This window comes from Adiantum capillus-veneris, chromosome 17, assembly GCF_014529385.1.
Source record: "Adiantum capillus-veneris isolate H3 chromosome 17, ASM1452938v2, whole genome shotgun sequence".
NCBI classification, from domain to species: domain Eukaryota; kingdom Viridiplantae; phylum Streptophyta; class Polypodiopsida; order Polypodiales; family Pteridaceae; genus Adiantum; species Adiantum capillus-veneris.
The window spans coordinates 142814211-142830388 of NC_140947.1; the positions used below are offsets into that span (position 1 = coordinate 142814211).

A 16178-nucleotide genomic window follows, 5' to 3' on the forward strand; every position below is an offset into this window, starting at 1 on the left:
GCTACTGCCCGAGTTGTTGCCCCGTGTAGCCTTCCTACATGGCCATTGTCCCCCCCCCCCCCCCCCCCCCCAAACCCCAACCCAACACACACAGACAACACATCACCTGATGCCTTGCCTGCGGAGCCTAAGCCATTGCCTTGTCCAGAACCTGCCGCCGCAGACGCGCTCGACCTTGCTGCACCCTCTAGCGCAAACTGCAAACAGTCGAGGTGCATGGTTGTGGGTAATATGAGAAGGAGGCCACCTTAGGTCGAGGAGAGCAGGGTGAGTGGGGATCGGCCTCCTACAATATCAACAACGCTTCATGATCTGCTGATGAGCGTGCTGTTGCTAGCGGGGGGAGGCATCACACAAAGGCCGAGAGGGTTTTGCGGAGTGCCCTTTATAGCAGGAGAGGTTGTGAGAATATCTCATGTGGCCAGTGGCCAACTCAACATAAAGAGAGCAGTGGTAGGTGGCAAAGACTACGCAGATTCACTTTCCTCTCAATGTTGGATGCTACTCTCTTTATCGCCTTGTTTGGTAATAATCAACTGCTAATTCAGCCTTCAACCTCATTGTGTTCGATGGTGGGTCATGTAAGCTACCTCAACAGTCAGAAGCCGGAGAGAGAGAGAGAGAGAGAGAGAGAGAGAGAGAGAGAGAGAGAGAGAGAGAGAGAGAGAGAGAGAGGGAGGCTAAATACCTGGCGATAGTCTTGTCCTTCCCAGCTAGCTGTAGGTGCACTTTCTCCTGGATGAACACCAGCTCGCCAGTAGCAGCAACGAATATCACTCTCTCTCTCTCTCTCTCTCTCTCTCTCTCTCTCTCTCTCTCTCTTTCCGTCAACAGCAGCTCGCCATAGCTGGCCAAATGAAATGCTCTCTCTCTCTCTCTCTCTTTCTCTCTCCTGCTCGTCAACAGGAGCTCGCCAAATGGAATGGTCTCTGTCTCTCTCTCTCTCTCTCTCTCTCTCTCTCTCTCTCTCTATCCAGAGCGCACTCCCCACTCCCCCACTCGGGTGACGGTTGGGCTTCCTCCAATCGTTGCGGCACTGTCCCACTCCGGCACTTGGTCCTTGTCATGGCGGTTGGCGGCTCACCATTCTCTTCACTTTCGAGCCTCTCCTTGAGCCACGTGGCAGCCCTAAATCTCCTCTTCCATAATAGAGTGTGGCCGACGGCCTTCGGCCGCCTCTCTCTCTCTCTCTCTCTCTCTCTCTCTCTCACATATAAACCAAAACTCACCGGATGCAACAAATTTTGACACGTGGCACTGAAAAAACAGTCTCCTTAATATATAGTATAGATAATAACGTTATATAGATTTATAGATATAGATAAATAGATTGTGAGTGAATTTTGAGCACCCCCAAATGATGGGAGTCGGGACTCGTGACTGGTGAGCACGTTTGTGGGTGCTGTAATGGGTTGACCGGGAGCTGCTGTTCCTGCCGATAAAAGGGTCCGGCGTCACCGCGTCTGCTTGGATTGGGAGACACACACACACACACACACAGTCACAGATATACATCAGCTGAAGATCTCAAAGAAGAGGATGGGCGTAAGAGCGGGGGTGCTGCTCTTTGCAGTGGCGATCCTGTCCATTCATGTAGCATCGGCGGGCAGTAAGAAACCAGCAGCTGAGCGCTCCGGGATTGCGACCTTCTACACCAAGCATTCTCGTAAGCTCCCCTCTCCAATCCTATCAGAAGAATCTTCCGAGATGTTGAAAGCAGATCCAGTTGCTGCGCCGCTGAATTTAATCTTATGGGTTTCTTGCAGAGAGGGCTTGCAGCTATGGCATCCAGTTGCCGAAGGACGGGCTGTTTGCGGCGGCGAATGCGGCGCTGTTCAAGCGGGGCGCGGCATGCGGAAAGAGGGTGAGGGTGCGGTGCGTGGGAAAGGGCTGCATCTCCAACAGTGTTCAACAGGTTCCCCCAGGAAGTAGCGGCAAGATAGTACCGGGCAACAATACAGGCGGCCCCATCAATGTCACCATTGTAGACCTCTGCGTCTCCTCATGCAAGCGATCCCACGCCACTCTCTCCCTCTCCCTCTCTGCCTTCTCCCAGCTGGCCGACCCTGACCTCGGTTCAATTCGCATCCGCTACAACTGGTACGCCCCCTGAAATCCCCTTCTCCTACATGCTCCCACCAATGAGATTAGTTGTAATATGGTGTCACCTGGGTTTGAATTAGTTTTTTTTATGAGAAAGACCAAGTTTGATTAAAATAAAGAAAAAGAGAGTACAATTGTCCTTAAGGAAGGATAGGGGCTATCCTCACTATAGGAGTTATGATATGAGAACAAAAGTGCCTAGGGAATCAAAATATCTAGAAATTACATATAATCTTGAAGGATCATAAAGGGCTACAATGAAAGGCCTCCATCTTTGCCATCTTAGGGACTTTTGTGAATCCCTGACTGAAATTCACCTTAAGGAGCATCAGTTATCAAACTGCAAAACTCTTTCATAACAGCCAGAAAACTAAGGGAGAGGGGAACAAGAGAGGGTGAGTGAGGTAGTACAAACCACGCCTTATACTTGCCAAAGGAAAGCTCCCCAGAGAAAGGCCTAGCGAGGAACATCCAAAAAGCTACATTCACCAAGCAAAAGAGACCTTCAATTTATATGAGCTGCAATAGTAGAACATGCTTTTTGAAGCTCTCTCTTATACAAAGCATTGTACTTACAACCAATAAGAAATTAACAAAAGGATTCTTTATGCAATTACACCTGCAGTAAATGCCATATGTAACTCCCATACTTTTGGTGTAATGGAATTGGCCTATTTAACTTGAGAGTAGCGGAAATTAATGAGAGTACTTTTGAGAAATAACTTGGTGAGCATAACGGGTGAACATAATTGAAGATAGCAACATAATCATAGCAATTAGTTAACTTGGTATAGACAATACTTTTGCAAGAGAGAGAATTTAGAGAACATGACAACAGTTGAGGATCGGATTTATGTGGAGCCGGTCCCCCCTCCAATAGGCATTTGGATTATGATTTGTCCCATAAAGAGAGACTTGTTACATTACATTCTTTGTGTTCCTTGTGACCTAGGTGAAGCAATGAAGATGGAAAGCTTCATGCATCACCATCATAGCATAACCTAAACTTGAAGAAAGCTTTAACTATACAAAGCCTCAGTCCCAAGACCTCAAACACCTTCGAAGGTGGAGAGAGCTAGCAGGGAATGAGGGTAGGGAAGAGGAAGAAGAAACATTTCATACGAGAAAGAGTTAGTTCCTCACTTATCATAACTCTTGTGCTAGCATACATAATAGCATAGTAATGAAGAAGAAATAGATGGCAAGCTCAAGCATTGAAGCATGGCTCGTGGATGGATTTGCACTCCATAGCCAAGAGTGTTGGTGTAGGCTCTCAACCTCTACTTGCATGGAGAAGGAGAGGGAGCTCTTGCACTTTGCATAGTACACAATGAGAGTGTTTGTGAGTGTGTGTGGGTGAGTATACCCCCTAAATACCCCCCTAGCTTGCTTGGGTCGAACCCCCCTTGTAGCTCATGCTTGAAGCTCATTGGACCCCTCCAGGCCTAGCCAATCACAAGAAGGAGCCATTACAAGCAACAGGGGTAGTCTTGGGACAAGTGTCCCCCTTTTCCCTTTGAGAGAGAGGACTTGATAAATGCAAAATCAATTAATTAAATATCCTAAATTATCATTGGACTCCCTGGGTGGCCAACCAATAGGCTTTAGACACACCATGAGGGCAACATGAGGAGGAACTTAACAAGTGTCCTTGCTGCCTCTTCAAGCTGGGGCTTCCCTTATGTGTGTGTGTGTGTGTGTTCTCTCTCATCCCCCCCCCTCGTAGGCTCGCCCCCCTTTTTTTGTAGGGATCTTTTTGACTTTGGATGAGCAAACCCCTTAGTCATCAAGCATGACTAAGCACTTGAAGTAGGGGGTGTTCCCACAAGCATCTCAAGCAAGCTTCTCAAGGCACCTCAAGCACCTTAATCATGTACCAAGTCAAGCACCTCAAGCATGGAGCCAGTCAAGCACCTCAAGCATCTTAATCAAGCACCTCAAGAAGGACAAGCACCTCAAGCACGACAAGCACCTCGAGCTTGGGCCGGGTTCCCACCTCAAGCTCAGCCCTAGCTTACCTAAGGTCAAAGGACTTTTACACACATTATTGGAGGTCTTCAATGAAGCTAACCCTAAGGTCTTATGCTCCATTGGTTAGCCTTGCTCTTGATAGACCATCTCCCATTTGGGCCCCTTTACTATTGGCCCCGTATTGAGATAGATCTATAACCACATATCTATATCTTAACACTTGTTCCCGTTTATTCTCCCACATTAAGTGATCAATTTAATATGAGAAAATCATTTGGGGTGGTTAGATATTAGATTTTATGACATTTGGCTTTTATGTTGGAGCTACTTGGGAACTTTTTCGCGTGCTCCTTCAAGCTCAACAGAGATAGAGAGCACATCCTACCAATTGTGACGACATGGATGATTCATGAGTCTTTTAAAGTTTCAAAACTGTAGTCTATTGAAGTTATGAAATGTGGATTTAATTTAATCACTTCAAAACTCATGTACCTTAGTGAAACTATGAAAGATTCAAAATTTATCTAGCTAACTAAGGGACAAATGCATCATTTAGGACCAGTGCTCACTAAACAATTCAGAGTTCTGGATGTTCATTGCCAATGCTCAATAAAAGAACTTGGAGAACACTAAACCTGAATTTTTTTCATTCACGGTCCACGGAGTTTCATTGTTAGAGAAAGTGATTTTTTTATAGTTTAGATTACATGGGTCTTATTTTTGCATCTATTGCTTTTTTATTTGGTATAACTATCTCTCATACGCTTTCACAATTACCTTGAAGTAGAACGAGTTTAAAGTTTTATACTTTTTGAAGAGTTTAATTTCTTAAAGAGTTTAATATGCTTCAAATTTCTTTTTTTTGGCCATACTCACAATTGTGAGTGGTAGTATTGTATTACAATACTAACTCAATAAAGAATATACATTAAGCTTCAAGCACAATTAGTGCCTTGAGGATCCCAAAGTTAGAAAAAGGTGCATAGAGGGCTCACACAAGCTGGGAGCTGTAAGCTCTTATTAAGCACTTTATGAGGCTGCTTCCACTCTTGAGAGACTCTATGTTTTCTATAGAAACTATACATCGTTTCATTTTTGAATGATTTCTTCAAATTTGGCTGTCGTCGGTTTTCTTTCAAACACTTGAAGCCTATTTCTTTCTTTTCAAGTTTTTTTTGAAGTAGTAAAAGCGATCATTTTGTGTGCAGATTTTGGTCTAAAGTCTAAAGAGTTTCTTCTTGTAAAGAGTTGTTTAAACTTTTAACAACAATTATTTTTTACAAATGTAGATGTAAATTATTCGACAATCCAAAATTAGAATGGATTTATGTATTTACACTTAGATTAGCCTCAATTTGTCACATGGTCGTATGGCTTGATTAAGTGTGTAATCTTGAGCTATCCATTCTTTCTAAATGGCAATTATGCCTTTTTTTTCTCCCATAAAAGAGGTATAGATTTTAAGATTCTTACTCTCTTTTCTATGTAGTAATAAATTCTATAGTCTCAATTTGCCACATTGTCATATGGCTTGATTGAATGTGTTATCTTGATCTATATATTCTTACCACAACATAAGTTATGTCTCTTTTTACAATAAAAAGGATATTAAACATGCCTTGCATACCTAGAATGTGTGTGTCTCACACACACAGACACACACACATGCACACAATCTCTTCATTTTCTATATAGTTACAAACAGAGTCTCAACTTGTCACATGGCCATATGGCTTGACCGTATGTTCCATTTTGAGCTATCGATTCTTGAATTCAATTCTTCTAGCTTTAAAAGCGATTTATAGTATGAGAATGTAATTCAAACATATTGATCAATGCTTCTTTTAGTGCTAGGCTTCATTATGGTTGAGTCTGCCCTTGATCTCCGGGGTCATGACAGAAACTTAGTACGCTGAACTTTGTGTTGATGTATGCTCATGTGTGTGTGCATGTAGTGTGTGTTGTGTTGGAGAGCATCTATTAGTACCTAGTTCTACATCCACTATTGGACATTGACGACGTTAGTGGAGATGTCGTGGTATTTAGTAAATAGTAAGCATGATGGAGCTAATGGTTATATTGTCTTGTGGGTGACTACCATGGGTCTACACCTTGCACTTCCCTTTAAGGGTAAATCTGGGCTTATCCTGGATTCATCTAGGTATATTGATTATATCAATCATACATGTGTGTCACATTAAATTGACGTAGAAGCCTTAATGTAATAGTTTAAATTATACTTGAAAATATCTACATGTATGTAGATTAACTTCTCCTTTATTTTTCTTCATAGGATATATATCGTCACTATGACAGAGGATAAGAAGGACGCATTTCTTTAGTCTCTAAGATCAACTCTTTGCAAGATGATTAGTGATTTATCGGAGAAGCAAATGCAAAAAAAATGCTCACAATAGAAATGATTCAAAAAGCAATTGTGAGCGTCATCTCCAAGGATACCTTTGTTATAATAAGTAAAGACAAAGCTCGCCAGTCTGCTTATAATATCATTGGTAACATGGAAAATTGCACCCGTGATTTATATGAAGCTCCTCCCAAAGGTGTTCAAATGATAAAGCTCAAGGCTTGGGATTTGGCTTGGTGTGTGGAAAGAAAAAAGAGTAAGCACGCCAAAGATATAGAAACACAATATGTATTATCTAAAAAGCTACGAAAAGAGCAAGTCAACCATGCCCAAGAGAACACAGAGTCAGAGATAGAATGCCGTAGACATTTGAGTGGGAACCCTTTGTAAAAGTCTGTGAGAAACTCGGAGTGCACCTTAACACTTGTTGTCAAGTAAGAATTGATGGTATTTTGTATCCTCCAAGTGAAAACACTTATGCAAGAAAGTAGTATCGAGGAATGTGTGGATATAGATTGAAGCCCTTCAAGGACGAGGTTAGCTTTGATCTTTGTCAGAGGAAGACTATGCGTTGTATTGTGTACAAGTGCTATGAGCAATTGCTAGCCATTTTTTAATACTTCAATGGAGAAAGCATCATTGGAAATATGATGACAATCTACTATTTGAAAAAGTTACCTTCAGTTGAATTGTGAAGAAGGAAGAGAAAGATGGTGCAAGTCCAAGTAAAGGTAAGGTCTCTAAACTGAAAGTAGGAGAATTAACTCGAATCATGGCTTTTGCGAACAATGTGCCAACTATCATAATTGCTATAGTACACACAATGGTCTATACCGATGAATTGGGTGTTTCTCATTTTGACCTCCATCCTTTTAATGTTATGTTGGATTTTATAAGGGATTTATATCTTCGAGTTGGTATTATTGATTGCATGAGGCTTGATATGAGAGGCGTCAACCGCTTAATTGTTGTCATTTATCAAAGTCCATAAGCGTAAACCTTGGATTGCTCCAAAACTTTTGGAGGACACATATAATGATCATGTGCATACTAGAGAGGTTAATGCTTATGCACGAGCATGGCTTATTGATCAAATGATTATCTTTATATAGAGTTTTTTAATGAAATACAATAGCGATATGGTAGTATCTTGATCAACGAGTGAAACATACCTTATTTATAAAAGGTGCGTATCTTTTGTAGATAAAGAATAAGAAATCTTTTGAAGAATTGTATGCAGACTGAATGCACTTGGATGGGAATAAATGTCTGTGGCCATTGGTGAAAATGATGTAAGTCTCTTATTGAATTATATACTCTTGTCTTTGTAGCAAGATATTGGCTATCAAAGACGTGACTTTCTTTTAGTGAATCATCAAAGATGTAGCTTTCTTTTGTTTTAATGAATGTATCAAAAGTGTTTTTATTTTATAAGATTTGATTGTGTATCTTAAACATATCTTTTATTAGTCATGATCATTGATGATATAAAAACATCATTTTGGTATTAAAGTGAATGTTCTCTTTCATTGTAGTTAGTTTAAAGATAGTTTACGCTTTGTTTTTTGTAATTTATTGATAGATGGCTTTTCTTGGACTACCTAAGTAAAATAAAAAGCAAAGGAATAAAAAACCATAGGACCATTAAACAAATCTTTGGCTTGTATGATCCTCAACTTTCTCTTAACATAGAGGTTTGAAAGGTGGCTACTACAACTCTAGGTAACAATGACTAGTTCTAACAAAAACAAGTATATATGTCGATGCTTAAAAAGTTGGAAGATAACTCATCCTTGGGCTTTTTCGATGATTGATATTGGTGGAAAAGAAAGGGTCAAATCTAGGTGGTGCACCTTTACAGACAGAATAAAGACTCAATTTAGTAGAGAAGGTTCCTCAACCTTACAAAGGTCTGCGTCATATGAACATGCTGTGTTTAGTCCACACTAAGATGCAAAGGCAATATGGGATGCTCATAAAAAACTACAATTTTTAGAGACACATTGTAGTGATAACAGATGAGAAGAGATAAAAAATCATATCGGTAATGGAAACTTGGTGGTATGTGGTTTACTGAAATTTACCTTTTCATGAATTTTTAAAGCTTTACAATTTATTAAAGGTAAATTTTTACAGACCACATACTATGAAGTTTGCATGATTGAGATGATTCTTTCTCTCTCCTTTTGTTAGCACTGCAATGTGTTTCTCTATGGGAGCTGTGGTTTTTTTATTGTGAGCATCTCATATTACCTTTGCATCTAAGTGCAGACCTGACATCGTAGCCTCATTTAATACGAATTTTTTCAAAGTTAGGGAATTTTTCAAAGAATTGACTTTTTTTATTTGCGAAAGTGTATCACCTATATTTGACCCTCTTTTTTCCATGGTTATTAATAAGCGAAAAATCCCAAGGATGAGGTATCTTCTAGCTTTCTAGCCATTGATGCATATACTTCTTTTTGTTGGAACTACCTTCAAGCTCATAGTTACCTAGAGCTATAGTAGCTGCCTCACCAGCCTCTATGTTAAGAGAAAGTTAAAGATCATGCAAACGAAGAACTTGTTGAATAGTCCTTTGGCTATTATTTTTCTTAGGTCATCTAAGAGGAGCGATCTACTAATAAATTAAAAATACAAAGATAAATTATCTTTATACTAAGTATAATGAAAGAGAAAATTTCTTTTAACACAAAGAATGATTCTTTTCTATCATCAATAATTATGCATATAAAAGATATAATTAATATATAGAAGCCAAATCTTATAAAATAAAGATATTTACAATATATTGATTGAAACAAAAGAAAGTTACACATCTTTAATGATCAACATTTAGTCTAAAAGAAAGTTACATCTTTGATGACCAACATCTTGCAACAAAGACAAAAGTATGTAACTCAATACAAGTAAGCATCATTTTCACCAAGGGCTACAAACATGTGTTCCCATCCAAGTGCATGTGGGTTAAGTCTGCACATAATTCTTCAAATGACTTTCTATTCTTTATGTATAAAAGATACCCAGCTTTTATAATCTCTCTAATATGGTATATTTCAATTTCTAAAGGAGATGCTAACTAATCAGTATTATATTCCATAGAAAACTCCGTACAAAAGTTGACCATTTGATCAATAAGCCAAGCTAGTGCATATACATCAACCTCTCTGGTATACACATGGTCATTATGTATGTCCTTTGAAAGCTGTGGAACAATCCAAGGTTTAACCTTATAGGTTTTGCTTTGACAACCATAGTGACTTTCGCCTCTCTAATTCAGATTTCATCACTAAAAGTGAATCAATGATGCCAACTCGAGTATTTGAATCCCTTGTAAAATCCTACATAACATTAAAATGATAGAGGTCACAATAAAAAATAGCCAATTGATAGGTATAGGCCATTGTGCGTACTAAAGCAGTTATGATATTTGACACATTGTTCGTAAAAGCCATGACTCGAATTAATTCTCCTTGATTCAGCTTAGAGACTTTACGTTTACTTGAACGCTTATCATCTTTCTTTCTCTCCTTCACAATTTGGTTTCCCAATGATCCTTTCTCAGTTGAAGTATAAATAAATGGCTATTAATAGCTCATAGCATATATGTGCAACACTACGCACATGATGCTCTTGTGTCAAAGATCAAAGATGACCTCGTCCTTGAAAGAATTGAATTTTTGTAAAGGCATTCCTTGATATTGCTTCAATACATAAAGATTTTCCCTTATATTGCAAAGGAGCCAACACCCAATTTTTATAAATAATTGATGGTGTCGTGGTATTTCAAGTGCTAAGGTACACTCCAAGTTTTCGTAGACCTTTGCAAAGGGTACCCACTAGGAAGTCCATGGAATTCTATCTCCGACTTCATCTTCTCTTGGGCATGGTTGATTGTTTCCTTCATAGCTTTTTAGATAACATATATTGTGTATCTATATCTTTGGTGCGCTGACTCTTCTCTCTTTCCGCACGCCAAGCCAAATCCTAAGCCTTAAGCTTTAATTGGTGAACATCTTCGGAAAGAGTTTCATATAAATCACGGGTGTACTTTTCCATGTTACCAATGATGCTATAAGCAGACTAGTGAGCTTTGTCTTTACTTGTAACAAAGGTTTCTTCGGTTCACCAATCTATCTATCTATTAGTAATATACATGTTATCGATATATATATATATATATATATATATATAAAGATATACATACATATATATACATACATATATATACATACATATAAATACATACATACATATATGTATATATATAAAGATATACATACATATATATACATACATATAAATACATACATACATATATGTATATACATACATACATATATATATATACATACATACATACATACATACATACATACATATATATATATATATATATATGTATGTACATATATATGTGTGTATATATGTATACACACACACACACGCTCACACACACTATATGTACACACACACACACACACACACACACACACACACACACACACACATATATATATATATATATATATATATATATATATATATATATATATATATATATATATATATATATATACACATATGTATATATATATGTGTGTGTGTGTGTGAATATATATATATATATACACACACACATATATATATATATATATATATATATATATATATATATATATATATATATATATATGTGTGTGTGTGTGTGTGTGTGTGTGTGTGTGTGTGAAAAAGTTATATAGTATACAAGTAATACACACATTTCTATATAACTTTCAGCATGGAGATATGTAATAGGTAGGTATAACACACACACACACACACACACACACACATCATGATATTTGTGAGTCCTTTGGTTACTAAACTTCTCTCATGTCAATCATGTCTAGTGCGATCTCCATCATAGTGGCAAACATGTCTATTATGATCTTCATGATCATCCCTTCTACCACTTCTGCTATGAAATCCACCGTCGTGTTCAATTCTACTACCATGTTCACCATCATCACTATTTTTGTATTGATCCTTGCCTCATGCTCAAACTCGTCTTGTAGATTATTGATTCTCTTTTTGTCATTAGGGACAAAAAGCCTAGGGATAGTTGAATGCTCCCTTTTGTGCTTTTACGTTTGTGAGAAAATTTTGACGAAGTACTCAAGAAGCTCATTGCAATTCTCTTTGAGGATTTTGATGAAAAGCCGATGTTGTCTTCTAGCTTTATGCAGACTCTTGAAGTACATTGAAGCTTTCAATCCATCATCATTATTTAGCATGTGTGATAATATTGAGCACTTGTGAACGTAGCCGGCACTAAAAAGTATGTGATAGTCGGCTCAGGCGATTACAAAGTCTTGAGGATTTGCAACTCTCTTTGTGGGTCCTTCGATTATCATACTTCAAGCTACTATATGTGACATAAACAATTAAAAATTATCTAGGCTTGGTAGTGCTTTCTGTGAGTCCTTTGATCACCATATCTGTTACTTCTGCTCTCATGTTGACTAAGAACTTCATTGCACATGTAGTCACAATTGACTGTAGTTGAACGTTGGGGATGCTAGTTGAGTCATTACAGAGGTGATAGTGTTTTAGGAACCTTGTGGAAATTGATATATTGTATGCGAAAAGAAGCTTTGATAGGCTAGTAGAAAAAGCAGCAAGTTAATAAAAGATTGCGTTAGTGGAGAGCGGGAGGTTTGTTAATATAAAAGATAAAGCATGGAACCACCATTAGCGTATGATGTGGTTGCTTGATTGATGGGTGGCAAGGATTTGGGATACATGGACCAACCTCTAGCCTCATTGTACAAAATCATTCTACCTGAAATTCTCTATGATGTTTTCGTATTCAAGTCACAACCATGCTGGGTAGATTGTGCTATTAATGCGTTAGTTAAAATAGCCTCAAGCTTTATATTAACTCAGCACAAATGTACAACGATCCACAATCAGAGCTTGTGCCTTGAGGGGACAACCTTCTCAAAGAGGGGCTATGATATGATAGTTACTAAGATAGTTGCATTGGATGGTCAGAGGGCACCAAGCTCGAGCTAGTTTGGACAACTTGGATCCATACTTTAGAGCTTGTGTGTTTTTGATGGAGATGAGCACTTTCTTGCTTTGTTGCACATTCTTTGTGCAAGTAGCTATCGAGAGGTACGGTTCTTGATCTTCCAAAGTAGTCTAATGTAGTATAAGCGAGAAATTTGGGTGCAAACATGGGCAGGGTTGGGGATGTAGCTTAACACAATAGTGCCTTTGGTGGTTTTAAGTAGAGTTGAAAGTGATGGCTTGTACTACTTGTTTCCACTCACCAAAGCTCCTCCTTTTTCCAATTGATGTTATCACTTCCCCGCTTTCTAGGATAACCCCATTAAAGCGAGCTGTTGAGCTTATTTTGATATGGTATTATCAACTAATGCTTACATTCCACAAACAATTTCACCAAGGAGAAATACCTTTTTGGACGCATTTTGATATAGCAAATTTAATTCCTTGCTCCAAAGCTCACAATTTGGCTTAGAAAGGAAATTATATACTTTGATTTTTTTTTAGTATACAAGCTAAAATGCCTACTCCAAAGCTCACAATTTACTTATTGAAAGGCATTTTACTATTGGAGCTTATTTGGAGAATGTAGGGATATTTTGTGTGAAAACTACTTTTACTTAGAAATGTTAGTTATGTAATACTATTTTTTTTGTAATACTCTCTCTAACAGAGAGAGCTTAAGCAAATTAAGAAAATCGTAACCATGTAAAACCATACTCTGTGCTCATCATGAGCCCATTAGGAAGAGAATGGAGTCTAGGAGCGCCTCTTTATTTGACAGTTTAAGGGAGTCAAACCTTTAGTGTTAAGAAAGCAATCAAATGACAACTTTTGAATTCAAACAAGTAAAACGGCTTGTTTATTTGAATTCAAATTTTCCTTCCAAAATGAAATTTAAAATCTAGAGGGCAAAAGTATATCATGTAACATATCTATGGAAAGAGATCGGCATGTAGATTTTAGATCTATAATCTCCGCTCAAAACGGAGATCATATGTAGGAGTTATGGAAGGCCAAAAATCATAAATTTTTCCTCCCTCTTTTTGGGGAGAAAAGTGTATCTTGTGACCACTTTACACCTCTCTTACATATTCACGATTCTTGTACACATGGCATGCATCTATTTGTCCAAATGTTAATCACCTCCATAATCTCATGGCAAATAAAGAGGCCCTTCTAGACCCCATTCTCTTCCTAATGCATGGAGGCAAAAAAAATTACATGATTTTCAACAAGATACCAAAGTTCACATCATAGCCAAAGCCAACAACAAAATACATCAACTAGCTTAAAAGGGGGCTACCCATGCTTGAAAAAGAAACATACCAAACTAAGGCCGCATAAGGGGGGTGCCTATGAGCTTCAAACTCCACAAAATGATAGGAACATCAAGCTATGGCAGTGAGCCATCTGCCATTGTCGAAGATCGATGCACCAAAGGAAGAACAACATTAGAATATAGGGCATATGGGGAGCCCAGACCGCCATACCAAAACCATTGTTGCCACCATGGCAAGCGGCCTCTACCATAGGCCACATGCCATGATGGAGGCTTCTACTCATTTTTGGCAGCAGGAGAGGTCGAAATGTTAGTTATCTTATTAAGAGCTTATTTGGATAGAGGGATGGGTTCCCCTAATTCATTCTCTTCACTAGGAGAATCTTGCCCTCTCCCCACTCCTTTCGAGGAGGAGTTTATTCCTACACCAAAGCTCACAATGTGAACTTATAAAATGTACTTCACATATTAATGGCTTACGTGGATCTAGGGGTAAGCTCTAGCATGTTGGGCGACATTTTGAAAACATGGTTTACTAGAGGGTATGTGGTTAGGTACCCTCTGACAAACAAACAGGAAAGGGAAGGGCTGTTGTGGATATGGTGGAGATGTAGACATGTGGAAAAGCTTGTGGTCGGGAACACAGGGAAGCCATGCACTCAAGGATCACACTTTTTTTTTTAAATATGTAATGCAGTGATATGAAGGCACCAAACTTTGTCACCCTGATGGGTTAGTCCAACAGGGATTGCATATTTCTCATTGCATTCACGATCAATTATTAGCAATGCAATTTTCATCGAGATCACAAAGTGTCCTTTAGCTTGCAAAGGACACTTTGTCCTTTAGCTTGCAAAGCTTGAGAGACAAGGGAATCTGTGAAGATTCCCCATATAAAGTGGAAAGGAGCCAATAAGTGTGTTGTGGGTGTGTTCAATGTTTTTTAAGGTGTTTCATTTTAATTGGAATCTCAAGAGATGCTGGGATGTAGGAGATTTAATTTATTTATTGTAAGCTCCCTTGGGATGTAGAAGTAAACCTACTCCAAATCTAACGAATTTTTCTTACTACATGTAATTTACTTATTGAGGGCTTATTTTTTTGGAGGTATGGATTTGTCTCTTCATACCAAAGCTCTCAATTTATTCCACTTGCTGCTGTGAGCTTATTTTTATGTAGGAATGTCCCTACTCCATAGCTCACATTTTATTATATAAACCTATTTGGATTTAAGTAGAGAGAGAGAGAGAGAGAGAGAGAGAGAGAGAGAGAGAGAGAGAGTTTTTTTATCAAACCATAGCTAAGCCCAAAAAAGAAAAACGTACTTGACCAAAATACAAACACAAGGACAAAACATACACACATAATTTACAAGATCTTGTTGACATTTTTAGAAGAGTTTGAGAAGGTATTAAAAGTTTAGAGGAAGTGAAGGTAATAGTAACGTTGATAAGGAAAAATGAAATTTGCGATTATGCCATGAAATGTTCATAGTCTTCATTATTTTAAGAGGGATATTCAATATGTTCATAAATCTCTTGAGTTTTAATAATTTCAAATGGATAAAACCATAGATTTGAAAAGGAAGAGTAATTTTAGTTTTGCTATTCTTAAGAGCATTTTTGGGTTGCTTGCTAAAAGTACTAATGAGGTCTTATTTTTGTAGGGTTTGAATTTTGTAGAAGACTGAACAAGATGGAGATTAGCAAATCGAACAAGATGAAGAGAAATTGTATTCATAAATCTCTCGAGCTTAATAATTGCAAATGGATAAACCCGTAGTTTTGAAAAGGAAGAAGAATTTTAATAGTTGTTTTTAAACTAACTGTGTCAAGCATTTCCATTTCAACAGAATGAGAAAGGTGGCCAATGATAAGATTTAAAGGTGAGTTCCTTGGAACACCTATACTAGTTTGAAAAGAGAATTGTGATTTGAAAGCCTTTTAGACCTAGCGACATGCAACTCATTAAGTTATTGTTAGCGGGCCGTCACGACTGAGGATGCATCATAACTATCTACGTACTGATAGATCAAAATTCAATACATATAGGGAGCTGACCCGATTGGGGCACAAGACTACATTGGCTTGTTACGCACCAAGTGCATGGCCTATCCACAAAGATTGCCAAGCTAGCAGATCAAGATCAGCAAGTAAACAATCTCAACTACATAACCTACTAACTAGATTAGCCATTTGATGAGCAAACGAGCTCAGAATGCTATGAAATGAAAGGGGATTGATATACTACTAACTAGATTAGTCATTTCATAGCATTATGAGCAAACGAGCTCAGAATGCTATGAAATGAAAGGGGAGTGATATACTACTCTAATACATGTTGGGCCACTCAAGATTATATTTGAGCTTGAAAAACTCATGTTCTTCATCTCATAGGGATACA

General features: G+C 38.2%; 1 protein-coding gene across 1 annotated transcript; it reads left to right on the forward strand.

Moving 5' to 3' along the window:
* The first annotated feature begins 1362 nt into the window (after positions 1–1362).
* Positions 1363–15584, forward strand: LOC147438226 (EG45-like domain containing protein). The gene is made up of 3 exons (XM_086486094.1): positions 1363–1666; positions 1767–2100; positions 15442–15584. The coding sequence occupies exons 1-3, from the start codon at positions 1540–1542 to the stop codon at positions 15446–15448; spliced, it is 468 nt and encodes a 155-aa protein (XP_086342220.1). The 5' UTR covers positions 1363–1539; the 3' UTR covers positions 15449–15584.
* The last annotated feature ends 594 nt before the right edge of the window (positions 15585–16178 follow it).

Excerpts from the sequence above, each read along its gene's own strand:
- LOC147438226 (XM_086486094.1), top strand. The coding sequence starts at position 1,540 with ATGGGCGTAAGAGCGGGGGTGCTGCTCTTTGCAGTGGCGATCCTGTCC. Across the intron at positions 1,667-1,766 it reads CTTCTACACCAAGCATTCTC|AGAGGGCTTGCAGCTATGGC; the intron begins GTAAGCTCCCCT and ends GGTTTCTTGCAG.